The sequence below is a fragment of the Grammomys surdaster genome, unplaced genomic scaffold, assembly GCF_004785775.1.
Source record: "Grammomys surdaster isolate TR1022 unplaced genomic scaffold, NIH_TR_1.0 1036, whole genome shotgun sequence".
NCBI lineage: Eukaryota > Metazoa > Chordata > Mammalia > Rodentia > Muridae > Grammomys > Grammomys surdaster.
This window is the reverse complement of record NW_021605455.1, coordinates 2,531,772-2,549,411: the sequence shown is the minus strand read 5'-3', so window position 1 is coordinate 2,549,411 and position 17,640 is coordinate 2,531,772. Positions and strand designations below refer to the sequence as shown.

Sequence of the window (17,640 nt, the reverse complement as noted above, 5' to 3'; positions counted from 1 at the left end):
TTTTTGTTTTTGTAAAGATGGGGTCTTTCTGTATAGCCTTGGCTGTCCTGGAACTCACTCTGTATATCAGGCTGGCCTTGTACTTACTCATCTTTCTCTGCCTCCTGAGTGCTGGGATTAAGAGGACATGGGCCACCACAGCCACTGGGCTTTTTTTAAATAAGATTTTAAAGTGTGTGTGTGTGTGTGTGTGTGTGTGTGTGTGACTGAGAATTGAGGCTAGGGCTTTGTGCATGTTTAGTAAGCTCTTTATTACTGAGGTTGCACATCAGCCAGCCCCCTTTCTTAAGCTTTTGAACATATTTTAAAATAGCTCCTTTGAAGTCTTTACTAAGACTAATAACATTTGATAATTTTTCCTAGTGACTACTTTTTTTCTTCTATGAGTCACAGTTTCCTGTTTCTTTTGGAAGTCTTAAACTTTTTGATGAAATTAGGCATCTTAGACAAAATATTGTTCCAGTTTTGATCTTTGTCCTTTTGAAGATGTTATACTTTGTTTAGATAACAGGTCTGTGAATGTCTTCACTCTGGTGTATGCCTGCTGGTTTCTCTGGTCAATATTTTTTCTTTTTTAAAATGTTAAAGTTTTTTTAGTGGTTGCTTTTGTCATTTATGATACTGCTTTCTGATCTGCCAGACATCTGGAGCTAGTAAAATTTCATTCTCCTAGTGGATCTGTATGTAGATAGTGGAGTGCATTTTCAAAAATCTGCCAGCCACTATTGTTTTCTAAAATGCTTTTACAGCAGAGCTCAGTGTCTTCATCTGTTTTAGTTACCTTTCTGTGGTAGTGGTAAAATATCATGACCATAAACAACTTAAAGGAGAAAGGCCTTTTATTTTAGCTTATGGTTTCAAGGGGATAACATTTAATCATGGCAGAGAAGTCAGACATTTTAGCAGAAACAGGACACTGGTTGATCACATTTGTATTCATATATAGAAGCAGAGGGGTAGTGAGAGTGGGAGATAGAATGGGGAGAGAGAAATGAGGCTAGAAACCTCCAAAGGCCACCTTCATTGTATACTTCTGCTAACAGTATTCCCATCCCAAGAGGAATCTTCTAAACCCCACCACCAACTGGGGACTGTGAGCTTACGGGGGAGGAGGGATTATTTCTCATACAAGGTACCTCATCAGCTGAGGATATGGTTGATATACATTTACAACCATATCAGACTAGTAGAGCTCTTGGTTACTTATTGGTTTATTGGCTAAGATTATCATTTGTCCGTGATAGGGTATAGGTGTGGTTTATTACTGCATATTAAAATGAAGGTATTTTGTCAGTGCTTACTATAGAGTCTTAGTGCTTGTTCCACATTAGCAGAATCTGCTGAGTTCACAGGTAGCCTAAGGCAAGAATGTTAACTCCTGTTGTCAACAAAAATTCAGTTTTCAAGCATCAGCACTTATTTTTTTTTTTGTATGCTTTTTTTGGTGGATTTCCAGAGAACTGAAATGATTCTTGTTAGTTTTGTTTTGCTTTATAGTAAATTTTTTTTGAGAGATTTGCTAACCCTAAAACTTGTCTATAGCCAGAAAGCCTGTATGTGACACAAAGTCAGATGCTGTCCTCTGTTACTCTCCACCTTAGTTTCTGGGAAAGGATCTCCCAGTGAGCTCCCATGATCCATTTTCCCATACCCCTCTGTTCCTCCTAGGGTTGCATACAGATGAACATTACTGCTATGCCTGGCTTTTACATAGATGCTGGGGAGCTGAATGTAGGTTCTCACGTTTGTGCAGCAAGTATTTGTCACTTCCTGGTCTTTTTTGTTTCTTTGTTTTGTTTTGAGGTGCTCTTATATATCCTAAAGTGGCTTGGAGCTCATACTTTTCCTTCCATAGTCTCCTGAGTGCTGGGATTATAGACTTGAGCCACCACACTTGCCTCTATCAATACCCTTAAATCTCTCTGTGCTCAACCTTCACACTTCCACCTATAGGTAACTTCTACCTTGACATTTTGGTAAATGTTCCCTTGCTTTAAAAGATATTTTAGGGGGCTGGAGAGGTGGCTCTGTGGTTAAGAGCCCTGACTGCTCTTCCAAAGGTCCTGAGTTCAATTCCCAGCAACCACATGTTGGCTCACAACCATCTGTAATGGGATCTGATATCCTCTTCTGGTGTGTCTGAAGACAGCAACAGTGTACTCATACACATAAAATAAATAAATAAATAATTCTTTATAATCTATCACTTTGCATAGTTTTGAGCTTTATATACCTTGGGCACCTTTTATCCTCAATTCCCTCATCATTATTTCTTAAATATACCCATATTAATATAGTTGTGCTCAATTTGTTTCTACTTTATATACTTCTTTTTACTTTTTTTAGTACATTTCTTTTTTTTAAAGATTTTTCAAACTTTTTATTGGTCTTTGTGAACTTCACATCATGCACCCCAATCCCACTCATCTCCCCCTCACCTCATACCTGCCCTCTACCCATGCAACCTCTTCCCAACAGAGAAAAATCTCATGGAAGCTGTAGTGTATAACAGTGTGTCCCACAGTATTCCCTTTTCTCCACACTTCTTTGTTTGCAAATAAATGTTCATTGGAATAACTCGGTCTGGTATGAGTTCTCTGGGTTCTGTTACTTTACTAATACTGGACTCTCACTGGGGCTTCTTTCAGATATCCCACTGTTGTTGCCCTGTGTCATGGAGATCCTGTAGTTTTTGATCTGTAGAACTGGCCCTTTCATCCTCTCCAGCAGTTCATTGATGGGGTAAATGTTGGAGTGGACCATTTGAAAGCCCTGGATCTAGGCCTGATAGGTACCAGAAATGGTCATCACTCCTGCTCTCATGCCCTCCAGGCTGGCTCACCAGCAACCCCTGCACCAGGGCCAGCTCTACCCTGCTGCCCAGGTGAGGGGCAGGGCTCCTGAGTGCTGCAGCCAGTGAGGAACATGGCCAGTTCTCCCACTCTTATAATTCTGGAGACAGCTTTCCTGTCTGCCACAGATGGTGAAGGACAAGGGAGGGGAAGTGAGTGTCTTTCCCTCATCTATGCCACTGCCTAGCAGATAAGAGGCAGGACTGGCTCTCCTGGGATCACACTCTTGGGGCAGGCTCACCTGCAACCCCCACATTCAAGGCCAGCTCTACCCTGCTGCCCAGGCAAGGTTCAGGACCTGCTCTTTTGAGTTCTGTAACAGATGAGGAGCAGAGCTAGCTCTCCTGCTTTCACAATCCGAGGAACAACTCTTCCACCTGCCCTAGGGGGTAAGGGGCAAGGGTGGGGAATACTGCCAAATGGCAGACAAGAGACAGGGCCACCTCTCCTACATGTACACTCTTGGGGCCAGCTCATCATCAGGGTCAGTTCTACTGTGCTGCCCAGGTGAGGAGCAGGGCCTGCTCTCCCAAGTACTGTAGCTTGCGAGGAGGGGCAAGGCCAGCTCTCCTGTTCTCATGACCTTAGGGTCAGGTCTCCTGCCTGTTGCAAGTAGTGAGGCAGGAGGGCAGAGGATATCTATTTCTTGTTCATGCCACCACAGGGAGACAGTGGTTGAGCTAGCTCTCCCATGCTCGCGTCCTTGGGGCTGTCTAACACGCAACTCCAACAGTGTGCCTGCTTCCTGAGTACTGCTTCTGGCTTTGGGCAGGGTCAGGTTTCCTGCTCATACTTCTAGGGTCAGCCCTCATGATGAGAGATGAGGGGTGGGACCAGTTCTGCACAGCAATCAGACATCAATATGTTCCCAGTGGCAGCCCAGACCAGGGATATCCACTTCACCTTTGATGGTAACAGACCTCTGCTGCTGCAGAGCTATAGACCCAGACATAGCTCCCAGTGTCAGCACAGGCCAGGACCCCACCATGGTCCCAGGTGGCATCACCATCCCATCAAGCTGTCCTTACTACCCTTGACTCTCCAGTTCTGCCTCTCTTTGTTGTGCCTGTATCCTTTTGCTTCTCTTTCTCGTCCATTTCTCTACCACTAACTTGCTCTTCTTAGTGGCATCTGGGCTCTCTAAATGTCTAGGGTTCTCTCAGGAGTGGTCTCAGAAGTGCAATGCCTTCCCTGTGTATTATAGGAGAGGTCATCTTGAGCATAGTCTACCCCCCCCCGCCCCCCCCCCCCCCCCCAGACCTGAGGGCCACCAGACTGGTGTTCATCTCAAGCTAGCTCCCTGTCTGGGCCCACGGTACCAGTCTGGTGGTCATTTCAGGCTTGCTTCCCTACTGGCCCACCAGAGTGGCTACCTGTCTTGAGCTCACTCCTGCCTGGGGCCTGTGGTTCCATGCTGAGTTCTTCTAGTCTCAGGCTTGCATCCAGGCCAGGCCTATCTGGCACCAGAGTGGTGGCCATCTCAGTCTAGCTCCCTGTTCAGACCCTCTGGCACCAGACAGTGTTGGTCTCAGGCTTGCTTTTTTCAGGGAATGTTAGGTTACTAATCATTTAGATGTTCATACATCAGAACACAGAACGAAGACATAGCATCTCTCCTGTCTGCCACCTACTGACACACACATGTGACACAGATGCCACACCTGCAACGCTTCTAGGGGCAGGAGTACTACATTTCTTTATTGTGTCTCTGAGTATGTGTGCACGTGAGTGTACATGCAAGTGTTTGCAAGTACATGCCTGCGTTCCACAGTGCTGATGCAGAAGTCAAAGGACCTCTTTGGGCAGTTAGCAGTCTACCATATGGGTCCCGTGCATTGAACTCATGGTCAGGCTTTGAAGCAAGAGTGCTCTTACTTTTTGAGTCATTTTGCTAGCCCAGTGCTTCTTCAATAGAATGTACCATAATTTATTTTTCAACAAAACAATTGTATTGTCAACCTATTCTGGTTAATGTGATCCCATGTGAGAGGAGAATGGATAGCAACAGAGTTGATACTAAAACCATGCATAGCAGTACTGTAAGTATGCTGACTCAGTAGTTAGCATCACTTACTGAATTCAGTTCCTAGCACCCACATCAGGTGGCTCTCTGTCTGAAGAGGCCCTGCAGGCATATTGAAAACAAAAGCTCACACAGACGAACACACATAACAGTGTTAAACAAACACACTTAAATAGTGGCATTCAGTCAACCATGTTGACAGGAGAGACTTTTAGGATTTCTTTTTTTATTTTTTTAATTTTTAAAAAAATTAATGGTGTGTGTGTGTATGTATGTTTAGTTCAGGTGTCTTTCATATTGCCAGATGGGAGTAGAGGGCAAATTTTGGGGGTTTGTTATTTTCCATTTTTGGTTCCAGGGATGGAACTGAGGTCATGAGGCTTGCTTGACAAGTGCTTTTTACCAGTTGAGCCTCTTACCCAGCTCAGGCTTTCCAGGCTTCACTCTCAGACTCGGTTTGTTTGTTTCCAAGTTTGGCAGTGTATCATTGCAAAGCATCGAGTCCTTGCTACTCTGCTAGCACATGCATTTATTTATTTAATACCTGTGAATTTACATATGTAAGCAGCCAACCTTCAGGAATTGGTTTTCTCTTTCAGATGTGGGTCCTGAACTCACCTTTTTGGACTTGACTGTAAGTTCTTTTACCCACTGAGATGGCTGACCTTTGGTACTTGCGTTTCTTGAGTCAAAGTTTAGAAAGGATAGTACAGAGCAAAATTGAGAGTATGTGATAGCCTCAGTTTGCGTAATTATTTTGTTTCTAAAAATCAGACTGCAAAGCAACCAGCTAAAGAAATGAGGAAACTAGGGTGACTTGTAAACTTGGCTTATTCCTTTATTTTCTATAACTGAGTCTCAGCTTCCCCAAAGGAATTTGTTGAAGTATGGCATGTAGTATCAACAATATCTCAGACTTCTTGTTTAGCCAGTTAATAATCACAAAATATTTAATTGTCCAGAGCCATTCTTGCAAGCAAATTTAATGAGTACTTCTGTGCAGTACTACCCTTGGCACTGCTGTTTTTCTAGAGTAGCAAATGGGCTTGTTACCACTGCTAGTGGGTTTCTACACCATACCATGATACCAAAAATTCCAGATAACTCACTTTAAACAACAACAACGATGACGACGATGACAACAACCAGCAGGTACCTTTGTCTGCTGAACCATCTTGCCAGCTCTGGCTTGACACTTAAAAAAAAAAAATTATAATTTTCTACTTCCAGCTATTTGATTATCCCTAGCAAAATATCCACTTTTTGGCCTGGGGAAAGCCCATGAGACCTCTACCCTGCACTAAGAATACACTAAAGAATGCAACTAAGGAACACTAAGAACAGTCTTCCCCAGGGAAGAGGACACCAATTGGTTACCAAATGGGGAGCTCTGAAAACCCACAGAAAAACAAAAGTAACACTGTATAGACAAACACACATGCAAGCATGCACACAGTAACAACGAAAAAAAAGAGGCCATGAATTTGATAGAAGCAAGGAGGGATTTATGGGAAGGTCTGGAGGGAAGAATAGGAAGGGGAAAGTGATATAATTACATTGTAATCTCAAAAAGAAAATATAAAAAGAAAAAAGTCCACTTTTTGATAATTTGATTGTTTGGCATGATTAAACTGTGTAATCTTTCCTGTTGTGTTTATAGAGAACTTTATTTAGCTTGGATTTCTGTTACTTTTAGACCCAATCCATAAGGAAATTATATTCTAGAGGGAAAGTTTTGTAGAATTTATTGTTGAAAAACGACCCAAATGGTAGAGTGTCCAAAATAAAAGCACTGCCCCTTTTCAGAAGACTTTTATGAAAGAGCTTTGAAAGATATTTATTGTATATGAAACAAAATTCAGGAGGTACAAAGTTGCATATAATAACATCTTCTATTCCTTGCCCTTCTCTTCCACTTTGTTAAGGATCCTTTCAGAGATTCTGTGCCCTGTATAGACAAATCATAAATAAAATTGCTTGTTCTTAAACAGTATAATTACCTTTTCTATTCATTTAAGGTTTGTGTGTATTATATGTTCATGCTTGTGTTGGTGTGTATATGTGTGCACATGTGTGTGGAAGTCAGAGGTTAATATCACCTGTTTTCCCTAGATCACTCTTCACCTTGGTTTTTGAGACAGAGTCTCTCACTCAACCTAGAGCTCATGGATTTGGCTAGGCTGGTTGACCAGTGAACTCCAAGAATCTGCCTCTTTCCCACTACCCTCAAGCACTGGGATATAAATGTGTGTAATCTAAACTCAGGTCCTCAAGTGTGTGCAACAGGCACATTACCAACTGAGCCATAATCTCCCAGCTGCCTCATTTAATTTTTGTTGACTGCAGCTGCTCCCTGTCATTTTCTATGAAGATCCTTTTCCTTCTTAATACCCACATTGTTTGGAAAGACCTTGATGTGCTCACTGGTTCTATTTATGGTTAATGCCAGTCCTTTGTGATTGATTTGGAAATATTCACGTTTTATCAGAGTACTGTTGACGTATTTAGGCAACTGTGACAAAATCTTATTTAAAACTTCAGTTTAAGGATTTTGAAATGCAAGTAATTGTTTGATTGATGTATAATATTGGAAATAATATTGTACAAAAAAGTAGTTCAGATTCATTTGTGCTATCCATATAACTTATTCCTTGAAGAAACAAGAGTCATGGGCATTTTAACTAGTTAACTGAATGTTTTTTCACATTTTAGCTTTTTATTGAACATGTTGCAGAAGAGTTTAGTCAAAAGACCATAGCTGGGATAGAGAGATGGCCTGTTGTGGTTAAGAGCACTTGCTCTTGCAAATTTGGTTTGGTTCCCAGCACCCAAATTGGGCAACTGTAACTGCTTGTAACTCCAGTTACATTTCTGAGCAGGAACATTCCATCCATACATGTCGTGCACAAACATACACTCTGGCACAGATATATGCACATAAAATAAACAATTAAATCTTAAAAGAAAAAGCAACAAAACCAGACTAAAACTCATGTCATTATAGCTGTCTCTGAATTCTTTTTTTCTTTTTCCTTTCTTAAGATTCATTTTCATTTGTGTGTGTTTGTGGAGAGACAGACACACTCATACACAGAGAGGGAGGGGGAGGGGGAATACGAATATGAAAATGTATGCAACGTGTATGAGGAAGTCAGAGAGCTTATGTCCTCTACAGCTGGAGCTACACACAGTTGTGAGCTGCCCTGTGTGGGTTCTAGAAACTGAACTCAGCAAGTGTTCTTAACCACCATTCCATCTCTCCTCATCTGCCCACTCTCAATTCTTGTTTCTTGTTTCATCTGTCTTGTTCTGATGTAGCAGAGGTCAGGGATCCTGCTAAGTGTAATACCAACTGCATGAGCAGGTCCAACAGACTCTGTGTTGCAGATGAGACTCCCAGTGCTGACTTTGGCTGGGACTTTGCAAATAAGTTACGCCAAAAGGTTCAAAATGTGCACCAGCTGCTATAATGAGAACACTGATATTACCTGTGCAGGTCACCTCATCATCTTGCAAGATGAGAGCAGAGTAGATGCAGGCAAACATGCAGATAAGTCATGGTGGACAGTGGGGATGATGCTGGGGCGACTGCCAGTGCTAGGTGATGTGCTAGTGTCTAGATGGAACAAGGCCCTCAGTCAATGAGGAAGGGGCGATAAATTATTTTTCAGTCTGATGTTATATTGTAATATTTTGAAAAAGTCTAATGCTCCCTTCTTTCAAAACTAGACTTTGATGTGTTTGTATTACAATTGACATTACTTTCATTTTAGTTTTTTTTTTTGATATTTCAACTTTAAAGAAAAGAACTGTTAGAGGGAGGGGAGGCTGTGGCTGGAATATATGATAAAATTTTAAAAAAAGGAAGACTCTCTATTCTAGAGTGTGAGTGATTCTCAACAGAAGAATCAGTTTTCTCTTTCTCACACGCATGTACTTTAGACAAAATCTCAGAGCTCTGGCTGGCCTTGATCTTGTTTATGTAGCCAAGAGTGATACTGAACTTTGATTCTCCCAACACTATGAAGGATCTATCTCTGTGGTGTCAGGATTACAGACAAGTTTAACTGTGACTTGTTTGTGTACTGCTTGAGATTGAACCCAAGGCTTTTGTGTTTTAGGCAGACACCCAGTCCACAAACTCTGGCCTTATTTTTTTCTACATTTATTTATTGGAGGATGGGGATATACACATGTGATACAGTGTGTATGTAGTGGTCAAAGGACAGCTAATGGGAGTCAGTTGTCTTTTTCAATTCTGAGGGTCCCAGGGATTGAAACTAGGTTGTAAGGCTAGGTGGCAAGTGCTTTTACTTTATCTGTTAACCATTTTTCCAGACCCAACTCCTCTTCTTTTTATTAGAAAAATTGGGCTTTTTTTTCTTTAGCTCAAGGGTATTTTATATAGACATACAAATATTTTATGTTAGCATACTTTATTAGTGATGCTTTTCATTTATTAATATAGCCTGTGATTCCTCTGTTGGCTTACATTTCTTTTAGAACTGTTAAGCATCTATGCTTGTTTTCATTTAGTTAAAAATTAGTTGTAAAAAAATGCAAATATGTTTATGAAGTAGGCCACACAAGAGTGTCTCAAGTTAGTAAATACTCTAGTAGGGGTAAATATTTTAGTCCTACTGAGTTTATTAAGGAAACTATCACAGTGTCCTTTTATTAGAGAACAAGGCTGTGCAAGGGAAAAAAAAGGTACATAGAATATCATGTTTAAATCAATAAAGTGATGCTTCAAATGTTAGATCAATAAAAGAATTTTTCTGATATTTTCTGGGTTTTGTCATAAAATGAACTGATATTTGGTAGACCCAAGTGATAGAGATACATTACTAGCGTACCACTGAGATTAATGTTTGCATCTGTCTTTGACCTATGGGGTCATTATGCTACTTTCTATAACATTTTCTATGTACAGAGCGAGGGAATAGTTTGCATTGCTTCATAGCAATCTCAGGAAGGCATCAGTTAATGAAGTTAGCAGTGGGAAAGGTTACAGACTGGTGGTTAAAGATTATGTTTTGCTCATGATTAATTAGATTTGTGTCTTTTATGGGAGTGGTGAGGACATTAGGTTCTAAATTTAGTATATAAGGTATAAAATGTGTAGGATGTTTTTCTTAAACCTGAACCTAGTCAGAGAAATTCCTGGATTCACAAAGAAACTGAACTATATTTTAGTGGTTATTGTTTTTGAAACAAAACACGTGACATGAGACTCACTCAGTAGATAAACTGAGGGAACAGCAGAATCTGGCCTTTGAGAGAGGCTCTCGATATGTAGCTGAGGCTTATGTCCAACTCTCAGTCCAAAATCAGCCTTGCAAATGCTATGTTATATGGGCATCCCACTATGCTCAGCTGGCCTTTTCTCTTAATTCTCCTCTGGGATTTGTTTGTCCTATTCAGGGGAATGCAGACAGGTTTGATGCATATAAATTATTTTGGCTGCTCACTTCCCCAAAAGCATGGAGATGATTTAAAAGCATGGAGATGATTTTTTTTTTTTAAAAGGAAGCAGTGAGGTGATGGCTCATTCAGAAGACCTGACCTTGAATCCCAGAGCCCATGTTAGAAGGTCAGGTACTAGGGAGGCAAAAATCACTAACCAGCCAGCATGGTGTAAGGTTAATGAGGGATCTCCTCAAAAAACAGGTAGATGGTTTTTGAGGAATGACACAGAACATTTTACTCTTGCCTCTCTACATGCACCAGGACACACACATGCATTAAAAAAAAAATCACCAATTCCTTAACAATCCTTAAGTGTACATTAGATAGCTCTCCCTTTTACAGTCTCTTCTCCTTTGGGGAATTGAGTATAAAAACCATAATTTTAGTTACAATGATTCCTGGACTAGTTGCTGTGTGGGGTGTTTGGTGGTGCTGAGGCATTGAGCGTGTTAGGCATACACTCTACTACTGAGCTAGATTCTAGCCCATTCCCCTTTATATCTATGTTTTTAAAGATTTATTTTTTATGTGTAGAAGTATTTGTCTGCATGTATATATGTAGCAGGGGTATTTGATCCCATGGAATTGGAGTTATAGATAGGAACAAATGTAGGTTTTGGGACCTAAACTCAGGTATTCTGCAAGAGCAGCAAGTACTTTTAACCACTGAGCTATCTTTCTAGCCCCTTTATTTTTCATTTTGAGAGAGAGTCTCCCAAGTTGTCCAAGTAGGCCTTGACTTTAGGATCCTCAGACCTCAGCCTCCCAAGTAGCTAGAATTATATACCTGTACTACTATGTCCAGCTCAGACTATTACTTTGTTTTTGTTTTTTTTTGTTTTTTTGGGGGGGTTTTTTTTTTTGATGTAGTGTCTCATGTATCCCAGGATTGCCTGAAATTCACTATGAATGACCTCAACCTTCTAATTCTCCTGGCTCTACCTCCATAGTGCTGAAATTGCAGGCCTGTAGCATTATGTCTAGTACTATATAGTGGTGAGGATTGAACTCAGGTAACCTGTATGCATGGCAAACATATTATCTACTGAACTACATCACCAGACCCAGAAGAGTCTTATTTTAAATCATCCTTTTCATTTATATTAAAGTCAAGTACACATTAATTTTATTCAGGTTTTTTTCAAAGATTTCTTTCTTTAGTCTTTTAAACCTTCCTTATTTTGGTGCTGGAGATTGAACTCAGGGCTTCATGTACCTCAAACAAGCACTATACTGTTAAGCTACTTTTCCAACCCTATCTAAAAGTTCTGAACTTAACTCTTTGGTTACTTGCTGTAATTACAATAGAGGTTAATATTCTATTTTTAGTAGATGAGACTGCTAAGATTTCGCTGGTATTAAATCCTTTGAATCTGACTGCCAATCAAGCAGCATCAAGGGCACATAGTGTCTTAAAGGTCTGTTGTGTAAATGGTACCTTTTGCCACTCACTAGAAAAATAGCATGCTACATAGGGTAAATAATCTTCCATTTCTAGTCATTGACTTTATGTGTTTTCATACAGGCTGCTTTCCTGTTGCATCTTTGATATCGTTTCCTAGACTCTGCTCCATGATTTAATTTGGAATTCTGAGATGAAGATGGAGGGGACAGTGGGGAAAGTAGAAGAGCTCACTGAGTCTGCAGCGCCGCCAAAAGCATCTGAGCAAGACACGGCCAAGGGAGAAGATGGCTCTGGCGAATTGGAATCTCAAGTTCCAAAAGATGGTGTAGCTGACTCTACAGTTCTCTCGTCAATGCCCTGTTTGTTGATGGAACTGAGAAGGGACTCTTCAGAGTCTCAGTTAGCATCCACAGAGAGTGACAAGCCCACAACTGGCCGAGTTTATGAGAGTGACTCCTCTAATCATTGCATGCTTTCCCCTTCCTCTAGTGGCCACTTGGCTGATTCAGATACATTGTCTTCTGTTGAAGAGAATGAACCCTCGCAAGCAGAAACAACAGTAGAAGGAGATACTTCAGGAGTGTCTGGTGCCACTGTTGGACGAAAGTCTAGGCGGTCTCGTTCTGAAAGTGAAACATCTACTATGGCTGCCAAGAAAAACCGGCAATCCAGTGATAAGCAGAATGGCCGAGTCACCAAGGTTAAAGGTCATCGGAGCCAAAAGCACAAGGAAAGGATCAGACTACTGAGGCAGAAACGGGAGGCCGCTGCAAGGAAGAAGTACAACCTGCTGCAGGACAGTAGTACCAGTGATAGTGACCTGACTTGTGACTCAAGCACGAGTTCGTCAGATGATGATGAAGAGGTTTCAGGGAGCAGCAAGACAATCACTGCAGAGATACCAGGTAGAGGATGTTTTTTAAACTGACTGTAAGCACCTGGTGGCCTTTCTCAGCTGTCAGACTCAGTTAGATGAGTGACACTTGAAAATAAATCCAGGAGACCTGCAGCTCTATATAAATTTGAAGACTGCAGTCTATTAAAAAGATATGGCCAACTTAAAAAACAAACCTATTCTGAGTTCCCAGTGCACTTTTTAGCACATCAGCAAAAAACTTTAAGTGGTTAATGATAGGGATAAAATTATTTTTAAGAAATGGAATTCTCACAGGTCTTTCTCTGTAACATACTATCTGAACTTCCGTCATTGCCTTTTTAGCACTGCATAGATTTGAAACTCATTGTTCAGCATTATTACTAAGTACAAGTACATTTTCCTCAGGACTAGGCACCTTGCTTTATTATCTAGCCTCTGCACTTGAGCTTACAGTGTCTGAAATGATACATTCTTTCACTAAAGCTTTCTAGTTACTGATCCTCCTAAAACAGTTTTTTTCTGTGTTTTCCCTCAAATTTAGTGGATGATAAAATAGTTATCCGTATTACATACACATTTTTTTTTTAATTCTACCTTGTCACTCAAATTGTAAAGAATGTTCAAAAAAACTTTCCCCTTCATCTCTTAGGCTTTAAAAAGTTACTTGGAAATTGGCTTGTTTCAGCTCTCACAAATAAAAGGGTCTGTAGTTTATTATATGTTTAGCATGTTTGTTTTCTCTGTATCATTGCATCTGATACTGTGTGCTACAGAGGCAATCTTTGAGATTTCATAGAGGAAGAAAGATGGTTTCTGAATGGTTCTTAAGTGAAGAATTCTCATTATTGAAGAGAATTATATGACTAGGAATATTTTGTAAAGTAACTGATACTTAGTAGGTCATGACAGCAGTGTTTATTGCTGCACTAAAGAGGGGAAAGTTTTGGTTTTCTAAAGGTTTATAGGTGATTTTTTTCATTTTGGTTTTCAGTTTTATGCCTAAAGTAACACTTCTGATGTATAAAGGATATTTCAAGAAAAAGCATATTGGTTATCTAAATTTATACCTAACCATGTAAACTCAGTAACAAGAATGATTTAAAAAGCACTTTATAGGTGCTTAATGTATAACAATAAGTCTCTTTCATATAGCATATTAAATGTGAGTTTTAAACAGTCTTTAGAAATGCTTTTCTGTGATAATATCTTGGTTAGATTTCTTTAGTAGTTTCTTATTATTAAAACTAAATGAGAAAAAGTTAAATGTAGCTCATGAAAGAATCAGACTTTTGGGTGGTTCTAAGGCATGTTCTAGGTATAGTTCAGTTTTCCATTTACTATTATTTTTAAGGAAGCCGTATTAAATACCTATAAAATTGTGTATTCTTATGTTCTGTTCTAATCTGTTAATCAAATTTATTATGGATCTCCTGATACAGTACTTAATTCCAGTTAAACAGATTTTCATGTAACCACATCAACACTTTGCCTTTTTATGGAAAGGGAGAAGGTGGGTGAATAAAATTCTTTTTAAAGCTAGAATACCATTGTAGAGGTGAAATGAGTGATGTCCAATGAACACTCTCCTATTTCCTTAATATGTAGTCTAAGTGTGCTTTGTTCATATCTGACTAACAATCATTTTTAAGACTTCAAAACATTTTTATTCTTTCTGTTTGCCATCTATTCTTAATTGTGAACTAATCAAGCATTGAAGTAAGTTAATATTTACTATATTTCTATTTTTTATATATCACTTATTAAGGTTTTTGGCCTTTGAGAAGAGATAACAGTTTCTAAGGTAATTGTGGGGAATCAAATGGTAGTTGAAGATGAAGGCCACTGTATGGCTGTGGTATGCACTGCTCAGATTTTTGGAGAGGAAGGTGGCAGTATTCACACACAGGACAGGCATAAATGGTCTCTTTGGAAATTATGCAAAGCAGCAAGCATTGAACTACCTAGTGTTTAAATATAAGGAACTTCAGGTCAGCCATATTGTTATGTTTGAAAAACTGTGACCCTGTACAATTCTACTGGAACAGACACATATTTTTTTTAACGTCCTGAGTCACATGACTTTGGGCAAGAAGGGAGGCACACTCAACTTTATAGCAAGAGTGGTTGTTGACAGTGCTATGCAGCAGCCTGAGTGAGACAGCACGGACATCGGGGAACAGACGCAGATGTGCCTGAGACAATCTTTTGGATGCTGAGACTTTTGAGTCCAGCTGTTTACACAGAATGGAAAACAATTGGAACATTAACAAGTTTCCTACTATGTAATTTTGTCAAGATATAACCAGTTTAGTAATTCAGAAAAATTTGTAAGCTTTTGTTTAGTCACATCTTAAAAATTGAAAGAAGTATCTGATTGTACTATATGCCAAGTAATTTAGTAGTATATTTTCATTTAAAGAATTCAGGTAGTGATGCAGACTAGTACAAGCCTACTGATTTATTTTGATATTGTGGAAGGAAATGCTTAAGTTTTTAAAAAGATCAATTAACTAATAGGCTGTTTAGTATTGCATTGTATCATTTTCTTGAAGTTTTTGGGAATAGGGATGCTTTAAGTATCTGTTTGGAGGAACAAGAAGATAATCTGGCAGTACTTTCATTGAGAGGACTTAGAAATATTATATTAGAGTATTCTATAGTAAATTAGTATAAAAATGCTATGTGATAGTTATCTTGAATACTCAAGGCTTTTTTCAAAAATGCCTGGCTTATCTAGAATTTTTGGTATGCTTTATATATTACTTTTGCAGTTTTTGATTGGAGCATTTATATGGCTTATGTTTTCTTTACAGTTTATGAACATTACTCTTCATGGGGGGGCAATTTCTCTGTAAAATCACTCAAGCTGTGTAAAGTTTGTTGGAAGTATTTTGATTTTAGTTAATAAGAATAACGGGCATTAGACTATTAAATTAAGGAAATTAGTTTGCTGAGTAAACATGTGCATCAGTGTATATATGTGGCTACCCAGAAAATATTTTTCTTCTGTAACTTTTTCATTAATAGTTACCATAGTGTGAACTCAAGGTAGCTTTGTCTCATCTTGGTTAGCATGGCCTACTTTTATGTGGTCAAAGAGTATCCATTGTGACAGTTAAGAGTCAGTTGTCTCAGCTGGTTTACCTTTTTTTGCAGTGGGTAAAGGTGTTGTTGAGGACACCTGTCTAAGATCACCTGAATTCTTAATTCATGTGAGATAGTCAGACCAGACCAGCCTCATTGAGGCTAGCATCTTTTGCATCTAACATCACCACAAATATAGATATGCTCAGATGCATTATAACAGATTTGCCTAGCTAATTTTTCTATGATTATTATTCTTAATCAATTCTTGTCTAGAATTAAACATTCTTAAGAAGTAACAGATTTGGGCCTGAGAGATGGCTCAGTGGTTAAGAGCGGGTACTATTCTTTCAGAGACTCAGTTTCTAGCACCCAGAAGGGATAGCTCACAACCGCCTGTAACTTTAGCTCTAATGCCTCTGGCAGATACATACACATACATACACTCATAATTAAAAATAAAGATAAATCTTTTTAAAAATAGTAAATTCTTCTTCTATAAATGGTTTCCTTGAATACATTTATGTGCACCATGTGTCTTTCTGGTGCCTGAGGAAGTCTGAAAAGTGCTTTTGATCCCCTGGAACCAGAGTTATATATTGCTGTGAGCTACTATATTGGTGCCTGTAATTGAACTTAGATCTGCAAGAACAACAAGTGCTTTTAACCAGTGAGCCACCTCTGTAGCCCCCAGTAATTCTACTTTTGTTAACATTTAAGTATGTCTTCTATACATAACAAAATTTGTCATATAGGATATATATCTGTCTTCTTTATATCATTGCACTTTGAACCTTTAAACACATAATTCTCTAGATTATTTGGATTTTGTATAATTTATTATAAAAATTAACTATAAAAATAACTCCCCTATTTGATATTTGGGCCATTTTTTCTATTTTGCTGTTACAAATAAGAGTATTAACATTTAGGGTTTCTGATCATATATCATAATAGTATGTTTAAAATACATTTTTTATTGTATCTTGAGTTTGAGTGATTATGTATTCCTTCTATAGATAATATATATTTAGTCTTGTTGATTTGGTAAAAGAATTGGAGCTTCAGATTAATTTGTATTACTTTGGTATTTAGTGAAGTTTAAAACGACCTTTGCCACTTGTTCTGGGAAATAATTTTTATGTTCGTCACACATTTCTTCTTGGCACGTGTGCTTTTTTTCTTCTTAATTTATAGAGGTTCTTAATCTATTGGGTATTTAATTGTTTAGAAAAGTTTTGATATTAATCTAAGCAGTGGGGACTCATAATCCTGAGACTTACAAGGATCTCCATGAAGCACTGGCCTAGATCAAATATGAAGTGACCCTCAATGACTAAAAGCTTCATGTTACTTAGTGTAAATAAGTGTCTGGAATCTGGAAGTAGTTTGGTAGCTGTTTAGGAGTTCTGGTAGATAATGTTGTTAATAAAATACAGAGGCAAAATAGTCAAGTAAAAACTGTTTTAAGCTTCGTAAATGCAGAGTAGGCTGATAAGGTTCATTTGTGGTTTGTTTGTTTGTTTTGTTTTTAAATTTGGCTTTGTATTTTAATTGCTGTTTAAAAATTCTGATACCCAGGCCACACTCCAGCCCTATCAAATCAGGATCTTCTGAGGTCTGACTCTAGGCACCAGTGCCTTTAAAACTCTCCCAATGAGCTGCTCAGTTAAGTAAGCCAGGCTATGTGGGATGGTCGGGTTGTGATGAGAATATAAAACTGGTATTCTGGTCATTTGAGGTGCCAGTGGGTGTGATGTTCTAAAAAATGGGATCTGGTTTTTAGAAATCAGAGTTGTAAAGTGTTCATAGTTCTATATTAATTAATAGGCATGGATACTTTCTTTTTCCATATAAATGAAAAAAAAATTTTTGGCACAGTGTCTCATTAGGTAACTGGTCTTGACTAGTGGTCCTGCTGACTCCTCAT

At 38.9% G+C, this 17,640-nt stretch overlaps 1 protein-coding gene and 1 non-coding gene across 4 annotated transcripts in view; one reads left to right on the top strand and one right to left on the bottom strand.

Moving 5' to 3' along the window:
- Positions 1-17,640, top strand: part of CUNH18orf25 (chromosome unknown C18orf25 homolog) — an 83,507-nt gene that overhangs the window by 25,960 nt on the left and 39,907 nt on the right. For all 3 annotated transcript variants that reach the window (XM_028783222.1, XM_028783221.1, XM_028783223.1), the window contains exon 2: positions 11,870-12,654. In XM_028783222.1, the coding sequence (XP_028639055.1) occupies positions 11,940-12,654 (715 nt within the window). In that variant the 5' untranslated portion in view covers positions 11,870-11,939. The remainder of the gene's footprint in view (positions 1-11,869; positions 12,655-17,640) is intronic.
- LOC114634644 lies at positions 4,402-4,535 on the bottom strand. The gene has a single exon (XR_003713363.1). It is a non-coding gene; the product is annotated as a small nucleolar RNA SNORA17 (small nucleolar RNA).